Source organism: Euleptes europaea, chromosome 2 (genome assembly GCF_029931775.1).
Source record: "Euleptes europaea isolate rEulEur1 chromosome 2, rEulEur1.hap1, whole genome shotgun sequence".
Taxonomy (NCBI): domain Eukaryota; kingdom Metazoa; phylum Chordata; class Lepidosauria; order Squamata; family Sphaerodactylidae; genus Euleptes; species Euleptes europaea.
This window is the reverse complement of record NC_079313.1, coordinates 10,313,463-10,336,836: the sequence shown is the minus strand read 5'-3', so window position 1 is coordinate 10,336,836 and position 23,374 is coordinate 10,313,463. Positions and strand designations below refer to the sequence as shown.

General features: G+C 48.5%; 1 protein-coding gene across 1 annotated transcript; it reads left to right on the top strand.

Annotated features, from left to right (window-relative positions):
- The first annotated feature begins 3,885 nt into the window (after window positions 1-3,885).
- UBXN6 (UBX domain protein 6) lies at window positions 3,886-22,684 on the top strand. Its single transcript, XM_056845040.1, has 11 exons — window positions 3,886-3,972; window positions 8,404-8,564; window positions 9,960-10,021; window positions 11,152-11,283; window positions 11,393-11,490; window positions 12,137-12,212; window positions 15,416-15,500; window positions 17,914-18,133; window positions 20,652-20,782; window positions 21,933-22,078; window positions 22,568-22,684. The coding sequence occupies exons 1-11, from the start codon at window positions 3,890-3,892 to the stop codon at window positions 22,682-22,684; spliced, it is 1,311 nt and encodes a 436-aa protein (XP_056701018.1). The 5' UTR covers window positions 3,886-3,889.
- The last annotated feature ends 690 nt before the right edge of the window (window positions 22,685-23,374 follow it).

Here is a 23,374-nt window from a genome sequence, read left to right as displayed (position 1 = left end):
GTCCAGTCTTCCAGTGTCTTGGAATAAGACCCTGTGTCCTGTTTGTGTCAGTCCATGTTCAGCCACTGCTGATTTCTCAGGCTGGCCAAGTCTGCAGTATCTTTCATGTTCTTTTATCCTTGTTTGTATGCTGCGTTGTGTGGTCCCGATGTAAACTTGTCCACAACTGCAAGGTATACGATATACTCCTGCAGCGGTGAGGGGGTCTCTTTTGTCTTTTGCTGATCGTAGCATCTGTTGTATTTTCTTGGTGGGTTTAAACACTGTTTGTAGGTTATGTTTTTTCAAAGGTTTCTCCATCCTATCAGTGACTCCTTTAATAAATGGCAAGAATACCTTTCCTATGGGAGACTGTTTTTCCTGAGTTTTCTGAGTTTTGTTTGGTTTAATGGCCCTTCTGATTTCATTTCTGGAATAGCCGTTTGCTAGCAGTGCGTGATTTAGATGATTAATTTCTTCCTTGAGAAACTGTGGTTCACAGATCCGTCTTGCACGGTCCATTAATGTTTTGATTATTCCTCTTTTCTGTCGGGGGTGGTGGTTGGAGTTTTTGTGTAAGTAGAGATCTGTGTGAGTTGGTTTCCGGTAGACCTTGTGACCTAACTGAAAGTTTGTTTTACGGATGACAAGGGTATCAAGAAATGGGAGTGTACCCTCAATTTCCTTTTTGAAAAAATACGAAAAGATACGAAAAAACTTGCACATTGCTTTTACAATGCATGCTTCTGTGATACCTGCCCAACAGGGTTGCCAAGTTCTTCTTCGCCACAGGTGGGAGATTTTGGGAGCGGAGCCTGAGGAGGGCAGGGTTTGGGGAGGGGAGGGACTTCAATGCCATAGAGTCCAATTGCCAAAGCGGCCATTTTCTCCAGGGGAACTGATCTCTATCGGCTGGAAATCAGTTGTAATAGCAGATCTCCAGCTAGTACCTGGAAGTCGGCAACCCTACTGCTCAATCTGGCCTTCCTCAAAGCCTTGTTTCAGTTGCCCCTGACGTGAGGCTAAACAGCACCAAAACTTTGGAAGTCCCTCCCCAGGGAGATTTGTCTGTTTTTCTCTATTGGTGTCTTTCACCAGCAGATGACTTTTTTCTTTTGTCTGGCATACCACCAATAACAGTTATTTGCCCTCCTTCTAGCGTTGTATGTGTGTTTTCAATTTAATTTTATAATTGTAATTGTTTTTAATTGTTTCCATGTTTTAATTATTGCTGCCATGAGGAACCCTTGTTGGGTGGAAATGCAGCATTAAAATGTTTTACTAAAAAAAAAAAAGAACATTTTTTTTTGCTTGACCCTGAAAAGGCATGATTTTTGCCTGTGAGAATGAAGGAAAAATGAAAGTCCTGCACATCCGATGTTTGCACATATCGTTGATCTTCATGGGCGTGATGCCCTGGCAGCTGCCAGCTCTCTGCTTGAGAGAGGGCCTGACTCACTTTTCCCTTTTGCTTGAGGCTCCAAAATTGCTGCCACATACTGGCACAGGCCCCAGCTTGTGTGGTTTGCCTCCGGCTTCAACGGCAAAGGTGTTTTCACATCTGGGATTTGAATGCAGAGAAAATGGCAAGAATCCTCATTTGCGTGACAAATGCCAAGCTGCCCGCTTTCTCGATTCGACAGATTTTAAATCTAAAGGAACTTCTCCAAGACTAGGGTTGCCAACCTCCAGGTACTGGAAAAAAAGGGAAGGCTCCGTGCTGTATAGTAGGTAAAGCAAACCAGAAACAGCATGCAAGAACAATATATTAAATATATTTAATATGATGACAAATATATTAAAGTGAAAAGGTGAAATAATCAAAAATACAAACAGAACAACATGAACAAATATATACAACAAAAAATTCCCAGCCTAGACAATTCAAATAATTGTCAGAAACTGATATAATATAACAAGTTCAAAGGTAAGTATTCAGATCACAGATCTTGAAAATGCTTGTTCTACATAATCTTGTATTTCTCTTTTGCAGGAAGAAGTAGACTGAAGGCTTGGGAACAAACATCAAGAATTAATCCATAGCCTCATTGATAGGACGTGTTGTCTAGATCATGTGACCACGTTTCGGTATGGGCTTCATCAGCTATGCAATCAAAAAAAGAGGAAATAGAATGCACCTAATAGATATCATTTCATAACGGACCAGACTGGTTCCTCACAAGGATCTCAAAGACAGGATCATCCTGTCTTAGGTTGTTATTTGAACAATTTGTTAATACTATGATTAAAGCCAAAACGAATTAATAAAAAATTTCAGAGGAAACATCAAAATACAATGAGGAACAAATTACTATCACAGTACCTTATTTTTATTGCAACCAATAATAATTAAAAAGGGCGCAAAATGAGGTGTGTTTTTTTAACTATTTGGGTCACTTTAGAGAACCTTTTCAGGTAGGTAACTGTGTTGGTGGGCAGAAGAAGAGCAAGGTTTGAGTCCAGTCACGACTTAAACCCTGACCTGGGTGGCCCAGGTTAGCCTGATCTCGTCAGATCTCTGAAGGGTCAGTACTGGCAAGTATTTGGATAGGAGTCCTCCCAAGGAATACCAGGGCTGCTACGCAGAGGCAGGCAATGGCAAACCACCTCTGAATGTCTCTTGCCTTGAAAACCCTACAAGAACACCGTAAGTCAGCTGTGACGTGACGGCACGCGCACACACAGCTACTATTATGCATGGGATGCTTGGCTTTGGATTTGCTGCTCTCTAGATGCACATTTCCCCCATCCAAATTCTTAAAACTCAAAAAATAAGCCCCCATCCAGAGTTTTGAGAATTCAGCTGGGGGAAATGTGCATCCAGAGAGCAGCAAATCCAAGGCCAAACCTCCCATGCATAAATGGCCTTTTAAAGACCGTAAGTCAGCTGCGATTTGAGGGCACACACACAGAGAGAGACTATTATGCATGGGAGGTTTTGCCTTGGATTTGCTGCTCTCTAGATGCACATTTCCCCCATCGAAATTCTTAAAACTCAAAAATAAGCCCCCACGTAGAGTTTTGAGAATTAGGATGGGGAAAATGTGTGCATCTAGAAAGCAGCAAATCCAAGGCAAAACTTTCCATGCATAAATGGACTGTAGAGTTTTGAGAATTCTGATGGGGGGAAATATACATCTATAGAGCTGCAAACCCAAGGCAAAACCTCCCACGCATAAACGGCCTAAAAGACCAAGAACATTTCCAGGGTATGAGAGACTCAAAGAGCCCCCTGTTGCTCTCCCAATGGAGAACTTGGCATGCCTAGAGTGGCCACCCAGCTCTTAAACGCAGCCAGCTCCTCCTTCCCTGAAGAGGTGGTGGTGGTGGGGAACAGAATGGGGGTTACCGCACTTTGTAGTCCCAGCGTTATAAAAAACATTGCTTTAAAAGGGTTTTTGGATACCACGGTTTTATAAATGGTTGGAAAACGTCTTCACAGCTAAAGGGGCCAAACAAAGTGCGAACAGTATTTTTTATAACGTTTTCAAACCCTTAATACATCGCTGGGAATACAAGTGCGGTTAACCCCTAATGTAAACTTCGGATTAAAAGCCTGAGAAACATCAGCGGCTTTGAATCTCTAGAAGGGCGCAGCGATGTCGTTCTATCCCTTTCAGACTCTATGGAAAGCCTGCTTTTTTTTTTAATTAGAAGACTAACTTCCGTTTTGGCCCGGAAGTGGCAAATGAAGGAGCAGGCCGGGTTTCCTCTCTATGCTTTTTCGCCGACCAGGGAGGCCGCCCGCGCTTCAACATGGCGGCGTCACGTGACACGAAGCCGCCGGGTCGCTGCTTCCGGTCCAGCCGGAAAGGCCGGGAGCGTTGAGTTTGTGTGGCTTTGATGTGGGGTTAATTGGGGGGGGCGAGTGGGGGAGGGGCTCAGCGCAACCTGCAGCCGCGGCGCCGCCATGAAGAAGTTCTTCCAGGATCTCAAAGCGGACCTGCAGTTCCGGGGAGCCGGGCAGGGCCAGAAGCTGACCGAGTCGTCCCGGTAACCGCCGCTGGGAAGGGAGAGCCTCGAGAGGGTGAAGGGAGGAGGGAGAGGGGGATCAGGGAAGTGGGGTTGAGTGACGGGGGGCCATGAGGGGAGGGGGCCGTGGCTCAGTGGTAGAGCATTCGCTGGGCGTGCAGAAGGTCCCCGGTTCAATCCCCGGCATCGCCAGTTTAAGGGACCAGGCAAGTAGGTGATGGGAAAGACCTCTGCCTGAGACCCTGGAGAGCCATGGAGAGGGGCCATGGCTCAGTGGTAGAGCAACTGCTTGGTATGCAGAAGGCCCCAGGTTCAATCCCCGGCATCTCCAGTTAAAGGGACCAGGCAAGCAAGTGATGGGAAAGACCTCAGCCTGAGACCCTGGAGAGCCGCTGCCAGTCTGAGTAGACAATACTGACTTTGATGGACCGAGGGTCTGATTCAGTATAAGGCAGCTTCATGTGTTCATGTGAGGGGCACAGGGGGAGAGCAAGTTTGGGAGGAGGGCAGGGAAAAGGAGAAAGAGCTGAAGTGGGGGCGGGGAGTGAAAGAGATAGACTGGAAGGAGGGAGAGAGGAATAGGGTTGCCAACTCCAGGTTGGTGTATTCCAGGAGATTTAGGAGTGGTGCTTGGGGAGGACAGGGACCTCAGTGGGGTACAAATGCCATAGAGCCAGCCAAAGCATCCATTATCTCCGGGGGAATTGAACTCTGTAATCTGGAGATGAGCTGTAATTCCAGGGGGGAATCCCCACGCCCCACCTGGACACTGGCAACCCTTGAAAGGAATGGATGATGGGAATTCTGGGGGAAATGGTACTACCAGGGGACTTAAATATTTGAAAAATGTCGGGATAGCCCAGGCTAGCCTGATGTCATCAGATCTCAGAAGGTGATTTGAAGGAGTTGCTGGCTAATCTGATGGGTGTGGTTCCTCCCTGACCTGAAAAGCAGTGGCCAGCCGGCCCTTGAAAGCAAAGCAGAAATGGGTTGCTTGCCTTCTTGAGCCGCCCCTCCTCCAGCTCCAGCCACGGCAAATCTCTTAATACAATTTACTTACGTAAGAACGTTAGGCAGTCCCAGCACAGGCCTCCGAGATGGTTTACGTAATCTTAAAAAACACTTGGCGAAGGCCATTAAAGTCCCTGTTTTCAAAATCTCAAGAGGCATGTTGGGAAAGGACAACCCCAAAACCTTTTAGGGTTCCTTCCCTGCAGATTGGAATCCATCCAAGTGTCTGGGCTGCTGACAAGTTGGAGACTTTCCCCCCTGTCATGGCACTGGGTCATCTCTGGGCCCTTTGTGATGCTGAGGGAGGGAGGGGTTGTGACACTCTTGGGGGCCCTGGGGGCTGAGAAGGGGCCCCATGCTGTATTGGCTGCTTCACTCAGCCTGGGTTTAGCCCCCAGAATGAGCTAAGTGAACCCCACTGATATGTAGGCCTCCCCCACCTTTCTGCACATGCTGTCTGTCCTGGTCCTTGGGTACCGTCTTGTACTTTGTGTCGAAACATTTTGCTCTATATGAACAGGTGTGTACCTCCCTCCAGGGGATGATATCGAGGACGGCGGGAATTAACCTGTGCTGTCAGCACGGATCCTAGCTCCCCCTGGTGCTTTCTGACGGCAAAGTTGGCTTAGATTTTCCCACTGTGAAAATGGCTGGAAAGGAGACTGATTCCCGTTCGTGATTGGTAAACATAGATCAAGACCTTGCCAGTTTGTTTGCATTGGCGAAACAGGTGACTGAAGAAGATGAGGTGGAAACAGGAATTAATTACCAGATACCTGTATCGCCTATATTTTTCCTATATCCTATGGCATTATAGAGGAGCCCCGTGGCGCAGAGTGGTAAGCTGCAGTAATGCAGTCCAAAGCTCTGCTCACAACCTGAGTTCGATCCCAACAGAAGTTGGTTTCAAGTAGCCGGCTCAAGGTTGACTCAGCCTTCCATTCTTCCGAGGTCGGTAAAATGAGTACCCAGCTTGCTGGGGGTAAAAGGAAGATGACTGGGGAAGGCACTGGCAAACCACCCCGTAAACAAAGTCTGCCTAGAAAACGTCGGGATGTGACATCACCCCATGGGTCAAGAATGACCCGGTACTTGCACTGGGGACCTTTACCTTTTATGGCATTATAGAGGTCTTCTGTTCATGGAAGTTTAATTGCTGAACTCTTAGATTTGAACTTTGACTCAGCATCATACTCAGTCGTGGGAGTGGAATATGCATTATGGACTGCATTAACCTTGCATGGTTTAGAACAGTTATTGTATACTATTTCAGGATAAAACAATACGGAAGAATATATAAGCTTGTCGGTATTACGTTTATTGTTGTATTATTTTTTACTGTTGTGATAGTTGTTTGAGAAATTATATTTGGGCCATAGCGGCCTCTATTTCTGTATAACTTTGCTTGTGCAGCACAAGTGTGGTTTTTTGTGTGACTTGCTCACTTACGGTGGCTCCAGATGAGCAGGCAAGGAAGCTGTCTTGAAGCTGGCGTGCCTTTGTGTTTTATTCTCTTTTTTAAAACACAAGTGGCTTAGATCCATGCGCCAGAGGCTGTCTAATAAATCTTTGTTTGTGGAGTAACCTTTGGGGGGCGGGCTTTTATTTGCGGTGCCGGTCCAGCGGCAAAGTTCGTCATCTGGAAAATCCTTGGTTTGAATCCTGCATTGGGCAGAAGCTCTCCCAGCCTCGCCTTCCCGTCTACAATATGGCGGTGATGATCTCAGCCTACCTCCCAGGGCTGCTGTGAGAAGTAAGGAGTAGTGAGGAAAGGGCTCTTTGAAGTACTTCATTCGGTGCTCAGAATATGTTAAGTTATTCTTTCCTTGCAGGTCCTGGGATCAGTTATGGGGGAATCTCCTGATTTCTAACTACCATCCCTGTGGGGGTTTTTTAAATCTCTTTTTATTTCCTTCAAAAGCTCAAATCAAGCCCCCGCCCCTTTAAATGCTGCTTTGTAATTGGCTTACTTTGTAGTGCATACTGTGAGAGAAAATCCCCCCCACCCAACTGCCAAATAAAAAAGCATTTTAAGAGGAAAACAAAAACAAAAAATGGAGCAATCTGAAGGTGAGGGGGAGAAATCCAAACCTCGTTTTTAAAAAGCCTTTCTTCTGCTCAGAAGGAGCTCTGAGGAAGCAGGAAGAATCTGAATCCCTGCCTCTTTTCATGCTGTTTTGTAATTGGCTGCATGCTTTCTGTGAGATAAACCAAGCTTGGGTGTCCCACGCTTTTCGCTATGCATGGGGATTTCACCTATGCATGGGGATTTCATGCATTTCACCTGCATGGGGAGAGGGAAGAACATGATTTTTTGCTGGTTAACAGAGGAACGGGAAGGTCCAGGATTTGTGAGGGCTGGCAGCAAGGTCATCTCTGATGGATGGAAAACTCATGCATAACTCCAAGGAACAACCAAGACAGACCAGGGGCGAACATGGGTGAAAGTACCCATGCATGTACGACCTATACAAGACAAAAATATAATAACAATGGTGGAGGAACTATACATACATTTCTGTAAATGGTTTCCAAATATCTAAAAACAAGGCCATGTGCATTTGCTGTCTATATGCATTCATGCATTCAAATATTGATAAGAGTTCTAAGGTCCTCGATCCATTGATTTACCAGAGATGGGCTTTTATCTTTCTAGTGTTGTAGTATAAATCTTTTAGCTGTAGTAAGGGCACGGAGGGTCCATTTTCATTGACCATCGGTTAGCCTCCAAAAGACAGGCAAATAGTTTAAAAGTACATAGACATCCTCAAAAACCAGTGAACATTCTAATACAGAATTGATGTGGGTAATAACTTCTTCCCAGAAAAACCCGCCCTGAATGACTGGCCACACCCAAAGCATATGTTTAAGGGACGTGTCCGGAGAGTACCAACACCACCAATTAGACACTTTACTCATTCCTTTGCTAAAGAGCCGTTCTGGCGTCCAGTATATCTTGAACATGATTTTTTGCTGAATAAGTCTCAACTTAAGATCCATAGAGACAGGTATAAGCTGTAAAGCTGTAACCTATTGCTCTGGCAAAGTTGGGCTATCTGGCTCCTTATTCCATTCATTAATGAGACTTTGCATATCATATTTATTAATCAACATCAAATATTTACAAACAAATATTGTAGGGCTTTTATTTTTGGTTTGCTAAAGAGTCGCTGTGGTGTCCATCATGTCTTGAACATAATTTTTGGGTAAATAAGTCTCAACTTAAGATCCGTGGAAAGAGCAGGTATATCAGCTTTAAGGCCATATCCCATGGCTTTGGCAAAATAGGGTGATCTAGCTCCTTATTCCATTCATATTTATTAATCAACATCAAATGTTTACAAACAAATATTGTTGGTTTTGTTTTCTGCCTTTCAAACTGCCATCCCCGCTTGCCATTCATACAGGCTCTCCTGTGTTGTGTGTTTTCCCCCCCACTAGGGAAAGAGCCCCCAAAGAGAAACCCAAAGCTGCAGACTTCCCCAAGCCTCGACAGGGCCCCACCAATGAAGCCCAGATGGCAGCAGCCGCAGCCTTGGCCCGACTGGAGCAGAAGCCCAAGCCCCGGGCACCATCGTCTCAGGATGCAATCAGGAATCAGGGTAAGGGGGTAACTTATGGAGGGCCGCCCCTGGGGGTGTGGCTGGCGGCTGTGTTACGCCGCAGAGGGGAGGAGGAACACGAGAGGATCAGCCAAACTAGAGCTTGAGCTGGGGTAGACCTTGGGCAAGTCACAGTTCTCTCTGAACTCTCTCAGCCCCACCTACCTCACAAGGTGTCTGTTGTGGGGAGAGGAAGGGATGGTGATTGTAAGTCAGTTTGAGACTCCTTAAAGGTAGAGAAATTCGGGGTGTAAAAACCAACTCTTCTTCTTCTAAGAAAGAAAAGCAACTGGAAACTCTGAAGGCATTTAGCTTTTCCTCAGAGTGGGGGGGCACTCCAACCCCGTGATCATTTAAGTTGCCCCTTTCTGCCCCCTTTTTCAACTCAGTGATATCCTTTTTTGAGATGGGGAGACCGGAACTGTACATAGAGTTCTAAATATGGCTGCACCATAGATCCATACATGGATATATGTAAACAGCAACAAAAAAAATCAATACATTTCCAGTCCTTGTGGAGGAGGACATGGGCTCAAAAGCCTGCTCGGCTTGCTGAAATTGCTGAAGCCAAAAGCGGTGGCCGAATAACATTCCCAGCTCCTTAACTGCTTGGTGACTAGAAAAATTGGGATAAATTATACACTGGATAGAATCATGGAATCATAGAGTTGGAAGGGACCACCAGGGTGCAACCCCCTGCACAATGCAGGAAATTCACAGCTACCTCCCCCCAAACACACCCAGTGACCCCTGCTCCATGCCCAGAAGATGGCCAAGATGCCCTCCCTCTCATCATCTGCCTAAGGTCATAGAATCTGCATTGCTGACAGATGGCCATCTAGCCTCTGCTTAAAAACATCCAGGGAAGGAGAGCCCACCACCTCCCAAGGAAGCCTGTTCCACTGAGGAACCACTGTAACTGTTAGAAAATTCTTTCTAATGTCTAGACGGAAACTCTTTTGATTTAATTTTAACCCACTGGTTCTGGTCCGACCTTCTGGGGCAACAGAAAACAACTCTTCACCCTCCTCCATATGACAGCCCCTCAAGTCCTTGAAGATGGTTATCATATCCCCTCTCAGTCTTCTCCTCTCCAGGCTAAACATACCCAGCTCCTTCAACCTTTCCTCATAGGACCTGGTCTCCAGACCCCTCATCATCTTCATTGCCCTCCTCTGGACACGTTCCAGCTTGTCCACATTTTTCTTAAATTGCGATGCTCAAAACTGAATACAGTACTCTAGGTGAGGTCTAACCAGAGTCGTAAACTGGCCTAGCGTTTTAATTTTTAAAAAACATACAGCGTGCTTACAAGTCCTGAATGCAGTCTCGCCTCTTCCCTGAGAATTTGTTTGCTTCTACATCTATACTGTCTTTCTCTCTCTCTCTCATTAGTGAAAAAGGAGCTAATGAACGAAGCCGCTGCAAGCGACAAGGAAGCGCCTTTGGATCAAAAGGTAGAACAGATGCGGGAAGAAGTGGGGTTCAGAATATAGGGGGAGGTGAGGCAGCTTACATTTTAGGGACAACTTTTGAAGGGCAAGAGACCACGGAACGAGTTTTATGGGGTTTTTTATTATAGGGATGCCAGCCTCCAGGTGGGACTTGGAGATCCCCCAGAATCTCCAGACTCCAGGGATAAGTTCCCCTGGAGAAAATGGATGCTTTGTAGGACGGACTCTATGGCATGGTACCCCACTGAGGCCCCTGTCCTCCCCAGGCTCCGTCCCCAAATCTCCAGGAGTTTCCCAACCTGGATCTAACAACCCTAGCCCCCACCACCCCCACCAGTGACCAGGGACGATGACTTGGCGACCCTAATTTATTAGTATGGAGCCATGTGAGCATTTCCATAAATTAAGGCTAACAGGTTTTGTCAACTCTCTCTATATCGGGCGGCCTTGGGCCTCGTTGTTTCTCAGTCCAGTCTACCTCGCTGGGTTGTTGTGAGGATGAAACGAGAGGAAGATGTCACACGTATGCTGCCCTGAGCTGTTCAGAGGAGCAGTGGCATCCTAAAAATGTGCCATAAACCCAGCCGGTCTTGTGCAGCAGGTTAGAATGTCAGGTTAGGCTCTGGGAGATGCAATCTTTATTCCCCGCTCTCCTGCTGAAGACTCTCGGCCTAGCCTACCCCATGGGGTTGTTGTGAACACACGAAGCTGCCTTATACTGAATCGGACCCTTGGTCCATCAAAGTCAGCATTGTCTACTCCGACCGGCAGCAGCTCTCCAGGGTCTCGGGTAGAGGTCTCTTTCACATCACCTACTTGCCCAGTCCCTTTAACTGGAGATGCTGGGGATTGAACCCGGGACCTTCTACACGCCAAGCAGATGCTCTACCACTGAGCCACGGCCCCACCCCGTGATAGAGCGGAGGAGAGGACCACAACTAACTCTCTTTGGGGAGTGAGGTGGGATATAGATGAAGTAAATAAAATATTTCAATACTATGAGGGATGGCTTGCGGGGAAGCCCCAGAGGTGTTTCGTGGTAACCTCTGAACGATATTTGACAATCCCAATTAATAACTTATTTTGCTTTTTTGCAACCTGAATATCATAAACTCCTCCTTCGTTTTCTCTAGAATTCCTTGCCTGCTGTTGAGGAAGACCCCGCCACCCTCTCGGTCTCGGGTGTCTACTTCATCTGCCCGTTAACGGGGGCCTCTGTTCGGAAAGACAAAAAGGAGGCCCACATCCGCCAAGCCATTGAGGAGGTCAGTTTCGGGAGGTTGGAGGCTGCCGCCGCCCTCCCAAGCACAACACTTGCTGCTTGTCATTTCGCTTATTTTTTTTTTAACCTGACCGGCCTTTCTCTTTCTCCAGCACGCTTCCCGAGACCCTGTGGGTGCCTCCATCATGGAGATCCACACTTTGAATCGGGATCGGGAGAAGGTCATGCTCGGGGTGGAGACCATCACCAAGTAGGTGCCCGCTGTCGGTTCTGGCCATGGCTCACGGGGCCCCTCTCCTAGCTGGGGTGAGGGCGTGGAGAAAGCCAGAGGGGGAGAATCAGAGACACTGTCCTTCAGTGTTACTCCTCTGAAGATGCCTGCCACAGCTGCTGGCAAAACATCAGGAAAGAAAATACCAAGACCACGGTCACACAGCCCGGATAACCTACAAGAACCAAAGTAGCTCTGTGGGTTTGCGGGAACCATCCTGGGTCGGTCGCCGGCATCTTTCCCCTACAATGACTGGGGGAAGACCTTTATCTGCCAGTTGGAGAAGGCGATACTGTGCTAAAGGGAACCAATTGTCTGATTCGGTATAAGGAACTTAAGAGAAATCCCTACTGGATCGGACCAATGCCTGTCAAGTCCAGCAGTCTGTTCACCAGTGGCCAACCAGGTGCCTCTAGGAAGCCCGCAAACAGGACGACTGCAGCAGCATTTATCCTGCTTGTGTTCCACAGCACCTAATATAGTAGGCATGCTTCTCTGATAACTGTAGAGAATAGGCATGCATCATGAACATAAGAAAAAGTCCTGCTGGATCAGACCGAGGCCCATCAAGTCCATGGTAACATCCGAGAGGCCTACATCACGCCGTTTTCTTCTTCCTTGCCAGGTACCTTGATAACATCCACCTCCATCCCGAGGAGGAGAAGTATCAGAAGATCAAACTTCAGAACAAAGTGTTTCAGGTGGGTCTCCTCTCTGGGGAGGGCTGGCCATTGCCCTTCAAAAGCACCCCTAAGCAGGAAGTCTAAGATAGTTGCAGAGCTGCCCTCTTACCCTCCCTCCCCGAGGAATCCTGGGAACTAGTTCAGGGAGAGTATGCTTCAAACTTCACTTGGAAACCCATAGCCCCTGTTTTATGTAGCGGATGTCTGTGCTCCAAATGCAAAGGGATCTGCCCCTTCAGAGCAAGACAGATAGTAGTCCCCAGTGGTATGCGGCACCTGAGGCAATCTACTCCATGCTCCACCCAAATATTTGGCAAAATCAGGCGGAATTGGCTTGCATCAGGTGAACTTTGCCTGAAAGCTACACGCGCACACATCCCGTTTGGGCACAACCCTGTTCAAACACTCCATCTGGTACAACTACTGGTCTAGGACTAGCAACATGCTCGTGAGCCGTGTAGCATGAATTGGTTTAAGGGCAGCACATCTGTCTGCCATTGATCTCAGTGGGGTGAATTAAGTACATATTTAGGTGCTCGCTCTCTCTCCCCTCCCCCCAAATTGAAGTGAATCGGGCTCAAGGATTTAAAATTTTTCTGCTCAGCTCATTTCTTTAAAAAAACAACAAGAACTGGTCTCCTTGCAAGGAGCTGCTATTTCCAGGGCTCCAACCTTTTAATTCTGCTCCAGTATTTGCGATGGGAATGTGATTGGTAGCGTCCTGGTTAGTGTGGGCTGTTCTTCTGACTGCCAGGAGCGGGGAGGAAATTTTATTTATGTATATATTTATTTATAATTCCATTTCAATCCCGCCCTATTCCCCGGCCAAGGCCAGGCTCCGGGTGGCTAACATCGTTGAATAACCTACAATATCACAAAACCATTTCAATACACTTGAAAAGATTTATAGAACCAATTCCTAATCGTCAGTCAACTAATAATTAAAACAAGTGGCGCTCGACTCTGGAGCGTAGGTCACAGCGGGGGGTAGGAAGACCAGCTCTGATGATATACCATTGCTGTCCTCAACTATAGGTCTGGTGGAGTATCTCCATCTTGATGGCCTTGTGGAATTCCTTAAAGGTCCCGCACGGCCCTGGTCTCACTGGAGAGGGAAATCCACCAGGCTGGGGCTGGGGCTGAAAAAGCCCTGGCCCTATCCGAGGACAGCTGGACAATTTTTTAATGCTGTTGTGTATAAAATACCATGCCTCAAACTGGATCCCTTATATAGAATAAAAAATAAGGTCCTTCGGCATCACTATAGATTCCCCTTTTCTACTTACTGAATCTGCGGCCTTTTCAATTATAAGATCCAATTTACTTCAACATGAGCTCCATTTATTATATGAGTCTGCTACTAAGACAGGCTCACCTCTCCACCATGGAATATTACCTAAATCTGGTGAAACTGCCACGTATTTATATCATCTGTATACTCCAGAAATGTGCAGGGCTTTTTCTCTAGCCAGGCTTAATGTATTACCATCAGCCTTACTAACTGGCCGTTATACTGGTGTACCCCTTCCCGATAGACTGTGTCCTTGCTCTATGGAAGAGACGGAAACTATTCAACATGTTCTTCTTCGGTGCCCTCTGTATCACAGATTACGATTAAAACTCTTAAATACCAGTCTGATTCAGTTGGAGGGATTTTATAACTGTTCAAAGGTTCTCACCCTTCTTAATAACCAGGACTCTAAAATCATGGAAATTGTGGCTAATTTTTTTGTTGGTGTGATGGCAATTCGCTCTTCCTTTTAATAAGTTATGTTAAGTCCTTACTGTACTTGGATGAATGTTGGATACCAATAAAGGTATCTGAACTGAAACTGAAAATACCATGCAGTTAGAAAACCAGCTTGTAAAGACTGGGGTGCAATGGAGCCTTTCTCCTTAATGTGACAGATGTTTCATTGCTGGGACTCTGTTTTATTCCTTTGTTTCACACGGAGAAATACCACACACACCCCTTCTTGCAGACTGAACTGACACAATCTGTTTTGTTGCTTTATTCTTATTAATTAGTGTGCTGGGCCTCTGTGTTTTGTAGAGTCATAGAATCATAGAGTTGGAAGGGACCTTCAGGGTCATCTAGTCCAACCCTCGGCACAATGCAGGAAATTCACAACTACCTCCCTCCTACCTGTCAGGCCTGTGTCTCAGTTTAGCTTTTTCACCACCTTGCTCCCAAGGATTGTTTGCATTTTTGGACTCTTTGAAGTAGACAGTACTCCGTGGGAACGGAGGCATCTCTAGACTGTTTTGAAATAGTAATCTCTTGAGCCTGTCCTGGGCTGCTGAATGCTGAATGCTTTTTTCTATGCTTTTATATAGTCAAGTGTATCCCAGTGCCCTCTGTTGCTGTCTTAGTTCCTGTATGCTGTTTACCTATGCTTCCAGTAAACCATCTTCCTTGGACCAGTGTGTCTCTTGCTGTGGTTATTGGTTTGGGCTTGGGCAAGGGCTGACATTACCTTTCATTCTACGCTGAACGTTTTTGGGTCTATTTGCGTACTGTGGCCGTAGCTGTCTCACCTGCCTTTCAGGGCTCATTGGGAAGGTACGGCCTGAGTGCATCAGTAGGGTTGCCAACCTCCAGGCGCCAGCTGGGGATCTCCTGCTATTACAACTGATCTCCAGCCGACAAAAGATCAGTTCCCCTGGAGAAAATGGCCGCTTTGGCAACTGGACTCTATGGCGTTGAAGTCCTTCCCCAAACCCCACCCTCCTCAGGCTCCGCCCCAAAAACCTTCCGCCAGTGGTGAGGGACCTGGCAACCCTATGCATCAGTGGCTACAGGCAAAAAGGTTTCACCCCTTGTCATCCTGGGATGCCAGGAACGGTATCCTGGAACGAGCAGCCTGCATTTGCTAAACTGTAACGAGCAACCATTATGGTGTAGTGGATAAGAGCAGTGGTTTGGAGCGGTGGAGTCTGATCTGGAGAACCGGGTTTGATTCTCCATTCCTCATGAGCGGCGGAGGCTAATCTGGTGAACTGGGTTGGTTTCCCCGCTCCTACGCACGAATCCAGCTGGGTGACCTTTGGCAAGTCACTCTCTCAGCCCCACCTACCTCAGAGGGTGTCTGCTGTGGGGAAGGGAAGGTGATTGTAAGCCTGTTTGAGTCTCCCTTAAGCGGTAGAGAAAGTCGGCATATAAAAACCAACTCTTCTTCTTCTTCAATCTGTTTTTCATCTCCATGTTTTCCCTCCCCCAGGAAAGAATCCGCCCTCTGGAGGGGGCAGACAAGTTTTTCCAGGCTGTTGGATTTGAAAAGATGACCTTGGATGTTCCGGGACAGGGTAAGTTGGAGGGGCCGAAACGACGAGCTATGAATCGGAAAGTCCCTGGTTTGAATCTCACCTTGGCAGCTGGCTCACTCAATCCTGGGCAAGCCGCTCTCTTCTCCCCTTCCCCGAGTTTTCCTACTTAAGGCCTCCCAGCTCTGTTCAGCCAAAAGGCACTGAGGACCTAATTTCCCCCGGGATCCCAGCAAGTCTCTGAGCATGCGGAGAAGAGACCACCGGTATCTAGGCCTTAAAGATGAGGCCTGGATGTGGCCCCTGCCAGACCCCTCTCTTGCCACCCTTCTGCCAGAGTTAACTTTGGGGAGAGGGGCAGGGAGTGCCTGTTAGATAATATCTACTGGTTCTGATATTATCTGATCAATTTGTGGAGTGCGCTAGGCTTAGCGGCAACGGAAACCCACGTGTGCATGCGTGTGAGAACAAAAAGAAAGCAACAGGCTTCTTTCTAATCAAACTAAATTCATTTATTGTAGAAATACACTTCTGATAGGAAAGGGACAAACAAGTCCTCTGGCCATTCTAGCTTTCCAGGTTTAAAGTATAAAAAAGGTGGTAGGTGCTCTCCGTCCCATTGTGGGGGATGGGAGACCATGTGCGCTCGACAGCGCATGGCACTAGCATGTTGTCTCTAGGGAGAAGGGAAGAAGAGAAGAGAGAGAGTGGAAGCAGAGCTGAGAATATCAGTCTAAAACATCAAAGGCAGAGGAAGACAGTTATAAAGGTATCCCTTTCAGTCCCTCTCTGTCCTCTATCTATCTAGGACTCTCTGGTCAGAACCCCGCCCCCCGACTCTGGTGGAGTCAAGTGACACCGCAAAGGCCATATATTCAAACAGTGCCGCCTACCAGGGAGGAGCTCCAACTCCAGCGTGAGCAATTCTGAGCTGGCCTTGAAGTTAGGGGACCTCGGCCCGGGTTGTAATTGCTGCTTGTGGGCTTCCTAGAGGCACCTGGTTGGCCACTGTGTGAACAGACTGCTGTACTTGATGGGCCTGGGTCTGATCCAGCAGGGCCTTTCTTGTGTTCTTAAGCCTGCTGACGGCCCCCAGAGTTCTCAGTTTTGATACTAGTAAAGCAGAGGAAGGCATTGGCAAACCTTGTCTTGCCTTGAAAATCCCATGAGGGGTTGGCATAAGTCGGTTGCGACTTATAAGAACATAAGAAGGGCCAGGCTGGATCAGACCAAGGTCCATCAAGTCCAGCAGTCTGCTCACACAGTGGCCAACCAGGTGCCTCCAGGAAGCCCACAAACCAGACGACTACAGCAGCATTCTCCTGCCTGTGTTCCACAGCACCTAATATAATAGGCATGCTCCTCTGATCCTGGAGAGAATAGGTATGCATCATGACCACTATCCATTTTGACTATTAGCCATGAATAGCCCTCTCCTCCATGAACGTATCCACTCCCCTCTTAAAGCCTTCCAAGTTGGCAGCCATCACAGCATCCAGGGGCAGGGAGTTCCACAGTTTCATTATTTATTATTATTTATTAAACCTACTTGTTGAAGCCCTGACCTGGATGGCCCAGGCTAGCCTGATCTCAGAAGCTAAGCAGGGTTGGCTCTGGTTAGTACTTGGATGGGAGACCACCGAGGAATACCAGGGTTGTTACGCAGAGGCAGGCAATGGCAAAACCGCCTCTGTGAGTTGCTTGTCTTGAAAACCCTGCTGGGTTGCCGTAAGTCGGCTGTGACTTGATGGCACTGTTATGGGCCCTGCCTTCAGAGCTGAGGACCCGGAGGACTCTGAAGCTGAAGTGGAGGAACAGGTTGCCTCTGGGCCTTCAGTACCTCCATTGCAGTCAGTAGTACAGGAGCCTGAAACAACTCAGCAGGAACCACAGCTAGGCAGAGAGATGGAACAAAGGCAGACAGAAGCTACTCGTCCCCCAACTCCTGCAGTGGAAGCTGAGAATGGCAGCCCTCCAAGCTCACCTGAACCTGATAGGCATATCAGGACTCGCCAGCGTATAGTTTTGCAGGGTAGGCGAAGGAGTGCTCGCCTGGAAAGCCTAAGCAGACAGAGAACTGGTGCTGAGTCATTGCAGGATGAAGCCTAGCTTGGAAGTGCACTGACTGATAAAGGCAGTGCAGGCACGCTTTCACTTTGCGGAAGCAACCGTGCAATTTCCCTGCCTTCTTGCTACTGCTATGGTTGATCTTTCCGGCCGTTGACTCCTGCCTGTTTTGACGACGCCTCTGAATACTGACCTTGGGAGATAGCAGAATCTTTGTTGCCTGCTCCGAAAGGGGCTAGATACCCCCCCACACGTCTGAGGACTGCGGGCACTGCCCAGCCCTTGACCTACGCCGGCACAACTGTACACACATACACACAACTTGTTGGAAGGGTGGCTGAATGCCCACTCCGCAATGTTGTGTTCCTCTCTGCCATTTTCTCCCCAGAGGATCAGGAGGACTTCTACGTGCTGAAGGCGGAAGCCCTGGTGAGGCTGGACGACCTTGCAACGCACAAGGAGAAGCTGCTGAGTTCGGAGCCGGTGAGGCTCCAGCTGGATCGGCAGCTCCGGGTTTTCAAACCGTCCCCTCGGGCCTCCCACTTCGAGCTGCCAAGCGACTTCTTCAACCTCACTCCCGAGGAGCTGATGCGGGAAAGGCGACTCAGGTAAGTCGCCGAGCTGCGCAGGGCGGGGAGGGAGAGGCTGATGCCGGTATCAAGACGGGGGGCGGGGAGGGGAGGTGTGGATGTGGGCTTCGAACAATGGGGGCTTTTGAACCGGTCAGTAGCACTGGATTGCACTCAACTGGCTGCTAGCAGCAGGTCGCTAGCTCAGTCCCCCGCATCCCCAGCAAAAAGGATCTCCAATAGCAGCCCTGGGGCAAAGAAGAAGAGTTGGTTTTTATATGCCGACTTTCTCTACCACTTAAGGGAGAATCAAACCGGCTTATAATCACCTTCCCTTCCCCTCCCCACAGCAGACACCCTGTGAGGTAGGTGGGACTGAGAGAGTGTGACTAGCCCAAGGTCACCCAGCTGGCTTCATGTGGAGGAGTGGGGAATCAAACCCGGTTCTCCAGATCAGAGTCCACCGCTCCAAACCACCGCTCTTAATCACTACACCGCCCTGGTGTCTTCTGGAGAGGTCTCAGTCCAGAACATCTGCAGGACCGTCTGTCTCATTACACACACACACACCCCGGGGAACATTGCAATCTGCACACACTAACTTGCTGGCGATTTCCGGCCCGAAGAGTGTCCGGCTGTCCTCAACCAGGGCCAGGGCATCTTCAGCCCCGGCCTGGTGGAACACTCTCTCCAGTGAGACCAGGACCCTGCGGGACTTGATGCAGTTCCTCAGGGCCTGTAAGACCGAGATGTTCCACCAGGCCTACGGTTGAGAGTCTCCCAACGTAGCTGGCCTCCCTTCCTGTTCCTCTGCTGTTTTTTACTAGACCTTGAATAGAGGGGCTTCTGACTGCTTACCAGGCTGGCCTTGGCCCCTGTGTGCTGGTCAGTGAGCGCCATCTGTTTTTAATCTAGGGGTTGATTGGTTTTAATTTGGAGTACTTTGCATCTTGTTATTGTGTTTTTATGCTGTGCTTGTTGTGAGCCCGACTTCGGCCGGAGAAGGGACAAATAAAACAAGGCTGGAAGGCAGCTTCATTTGGCAGTCTAGTTACAATGGATACTTGGGGAAATTGTGGAACTCCCTGCCCCAGGAATGGGGTGACGGCTGCCAACTTGGAAGGCTTTAAGAGGGGAGTGGACATGTTCATGGTGACTAATCAAAATGGATACTAGTCACGATGCATGCCTATTCTCTCCAGGATCAGAGGAGCAGGCCTATTATATTAGGTGCTGTAGAGGAACACAGGCAGTTGTCTTGTTTGTGGGCTTCCTAGAGACACCCGGTTGGCCACTGTGCGAACAGACTGCTGGACTTGATGGGCCTTGGTCTGATCCAGCAGGGCCTTTCTTATGTTCTTGTGATACCGTTTTACGGTGCTGATTGTGTTAAATGCTTTTTATTTTCCCAACCTGGAAGCGTCTTACCTTGTGAAAATGTGTTAACCTAGTTAAGAAGGGTTTTAGTCTCTGAAGGATTTAGGCCAAGAGTCCAGTAGTACCTTAAGGCCTACACAATTTCCAGGGTATCGCTTTCAAGAGTCACAGCTCCCTTCGTCATATACAAGAGTGACAAAGTATCTGTCCGTATCAGGATTACTAACCCCCTTTTTTGATATTTCAGTTTCAACCCAAAGATAAATGTGATGACCCAAAGTCTGGCCTGACAAAGTATTTAATGATCTGTACTGCGGTTGTTTTTTCTCAGTGGATTAAAAAACAACAACACTTTGTACAAATATCACCTGCTTTTGAGCTTTCAGGAAAGGAAAGGTCAACTACTCCACCGCATCGGAAGATCCTTAATAGCACCGTCTGTGTTGTAATGTGCTAAGTAGGGATATGATGGGTGTGTGTATGTGCAGAGATGAATCCTCTGCCAGTGATTGACTGAGCCCCTATGTTGTCGAGGGGGGCCAATGTAATCTTCCAGTTCCATAGAGATGGATGCCTATAGGGGCCTTAAAAAGGTAGAGAGCAGAGGGGGAAATCAGGAAGTTGGGGGCCTTAGGAAAGAAGGGGTGGGGACATGTGAGGCAGGGCTCAGAAAACGGCGGGGCGGGAAGCGAGTCACCAGAGAGGCGAATTACACGCGGCCAGAGGTTGCAGGGATGAGACGTTGGACCCCTGGAATCTTTGGCTGCAGGCCTCTCTTCCAGGTATAACGCAGGCGGCTGTCCGGTGGCTGCCTTTTGGTCTCTCCAAATCTGAATGCTATCAAAGTTGCAGTGGATGGAAAGCAATAATTTAGGGCGTTTTCACTCATGCTGAATAATGCTCTTTCAATCCACTTTCAGTGCAGTGTAGCGATGGTTAGCAAGTTGGATTGTGCCGTTTCGCACATTAAAATCCGGCTGCAAAGTGGATCGAAAGTGCATTATTCAACGGGTGCGAAAACACCCTTAGGCTGCTTGCCCTCCTTCACGCTGGGAGGACTTGTTAGAAATGTTCTGCTCTGGTTTAGAAAGTCTTTTATTATTTCTCTTTTCTCGCTCGCCTCCCCCCCCCTTTTTCGCTGTGTTATCGTCTGCCCATCCCTGCCCCCTTGCCTCTGAAGGGCAGAAGCCGTTGAGAAGGCCTCCATGCTGAGAACGAAGGCCATGCGGGAGAAAGAAGGGCAGAGAGAGATGAAGAAATACAACTACACGCTGCTGCGGGTCCGGTTCCCCGATGGGCACATCCTGCAAGGTAAATGGGGCAGCAGGAAGGTCTCGCTAAGAGCAGAGCTGAGCCGGACCCGACGTCGGGGCTGATCAGAGCAGCCGTTAGCTGGGTAGGGGGAGAAGGCTCCCCCGCCTCTGAGAATTCAGCCTGCTCCGCTCAGAAGAGGCCTGCTCTTGCTACCCTTCCACGGAAACTTATCGGCCGCTGCAGAAGACGAGTTGGTCTTATACCCCATTTTTCTCTACCGTATGTTTGTGTGCTAAGTGCCATCAAGTCGCTTCCGACTCATGGTGACCCCATGAATCAATGTCCTCCAAAACATCCTATCCTTAACAGCCTTGCTCAGGTCTTGCAGATCGAGGGCCATGGCTTCCTTCATGGAGTCCATCCATCTCTTGTTGGGTCTTCCTCTTTTCCTGCTGCCTTCGACTTTTCCTAACATGACTGTCTTTTCCAGTGACACTTGTCTTCTCATAATGGGACCAAAGTACGACAGCCTCAGTTTAGTCATTTTAGCTTCTAGGGTCTGTTCAGGCTTGATTTGATCTAGAACCCACTGATTTCAAACGAATCTACCACATTTCAAAGGAATCTACTTTCTTCCTGTCAGCTTTCTTCAATGTCCAGCTTTCACACCCATACATAGTGATAGGGAATAGGATGGCATGAATTAACTTGATCTTGGTTGCCAGTGACACATCCTTACACTTCAGAATCTTTTCTAGCTCCTTCATGGCTGTCCTTCCCAGTCTCAATGTCCTTCCAATTTCTTGACTAGTCTCCCTTTTGGTTGATGATGGAGCCAAGGAATAGAAAGTCTTGAACACTTTCATTTTCCTCATTGTCAACTTTAAAGTTTTCTCTACCGTAAGGAGTCTCTAAGCATCTTACAATCGCCTTCCCGTTCCCCTCCCTCAACAGGCTCCTCACGAGACTAGGTGGGGCCAAGAGAGTTCTGAGAAAACCGTGACTAACACAGCTCCCCGTCGTGATTGATCTCCAGACGCCAGAGAACAGTTCCCCTGGAGAAAATGGCCCCGCCCAGCCCCTCTTCTCGCTCCTCCATTTTGATACCTGAGCTGGGGACAAGGAGACAGTTCGGGTGTCATGGTTCCCAACCTGCTCCGAGCACTCGGGTGAGGACAGTCAGGCTGCCCCTTTGGTTCTGTTGCAGGGACGTTCTTTGCCCGGGAGCCCATCTCGGCCCTTTACCAGTTTGTGCAGGAGGCTCTCCAGGTCGACTGGCTGCCCTTCGAGCTGCTGGCCCCCGGCGCCCAGAAACTGCCAGACAAGAACATGGCTTTCAACGAGTGTGGGCTGGTAAGCTGGGCCTTCCTTCCTCCAAGTGAAGGGAGGTGGGATTTTTGACTTGCTTTTATCCCCTCTACTGTCCTCTAGGGCAAAGCTTCTTAAACTGTGGGCAGGGGTGGGGAACCTTTTTTCCGCCAAAAATTAGCCTCCTATATTTGGTCAAACTTTTAGCCAAGATGCACAATTGGAGATGGGGGGAAAGGGTTAACACAGTTTCTTGGGCGGTCCTAGCAGCTCCATAGCTAATGACTTCTGCAAGGGGGGGAAGAAGGTTCCTTTCCTTGGCAAAACAAACTCACATCCGCCTTGAATAGAGGCTATTCACATCCGCCCCCTCCCGCGGACAGATCGCCATTCTTAGATCCTTCTGAGCTAGAGATCTGCCAGGACCCACGAAGGGCCAGACCAAATGATTTCACGGGCCTCAAATGGCCCCTGGGCCAGATGTTCCCCACCCCTGCCATTAATAATTGGTTTCCAATGATCCATTCCCCACAGGTGCCCTCTGCGCTTCTGACTTTCACGGGGGACGAAGACATCTTGGCTGACATAAAAGAGCAGATCGGCTGCGTGCTAAAACCAGACCTCCTCTCGGACGTGCAGATTCTGTCCTGAAAAAATAAAAAGGGGCCCAGTTCCGCCGCACGTGGTTCTTCTCCTCCCCCCCCACCGTGTCAGAATGAAAGCGGCTTCAGCCACTTCTGTATCTCTTGTCTCATGAAAACTAGCGAGAAGTTAGTGCTCGTTGGTAAGAAGCTGGACTTAGAGTGGCCTTTGGGGGAACGGTGGGGCGCACCTCCCCCGTACGGGGACAGGCCGAGCTGATTTGCACACGTTTTTGGAGGAGCTTTTTTTTTTTACAGTGCTGCTTTCCCCACCTATTTATAACACTACCTGTATGTGACAATTGCCCTCTAAGAGGTCTCAAAGGCCTTAGCGGGCCCCAAATAAAAGTATCGCTGGGCAAAAAATAAAAAATGAAGTGCCTTCCCCATTCACAAAAGATGGGAGCGTGACGAGGCTTATTAGAGCTCCCCCCCCCCCCGCCCATTTATTTCTGCTTGACCAAGTGCCGCCTGGTTGCAAGTTTGAGATGCTCAATAGAAGGAAGTGGTATAGCGGTTAAGAGTGTTGGATTAGGATCCAGGAGACCCAGATTCGAATCTTCGCTCGGCTGTGGGAGTTCGCTGGGTGACCTCGGGCCAGTCGCACGCTCTCAGCCCGACCTACCTCCCAGGGTTGTTGTTGTTAAGATGCAGCAGAGGAGACTGAAGCAAGCTGCTTTGGGTCCCCGTTGGGGAGAAA

Bases quoted from the DNA above. Each gene is read 5' to 3' on its own strand.
- UBXN6 (XM_056845040.1), top strand. From the start codon at position 3,890: ATGAAGAAGTTCTTCCAGGATCTCAAAGCGGACCTGCAGTTCCGGGGA. The intron at 8,565-9,959 runs GTAAGGGGGTAA...CTCTCTCATTAG, and splicing joins GGATGCAATCAGGAATCAGG to TGAAAAAGGAGCTAATGAAC. The intron at 18,134-20,651 runs GTAAGTCGCCGA...TTGCCTCTGAAG, and splicing joins ATGCGGGAAAGGCGACTCAG to GGCAGAAGCCGTTGAGAAGG.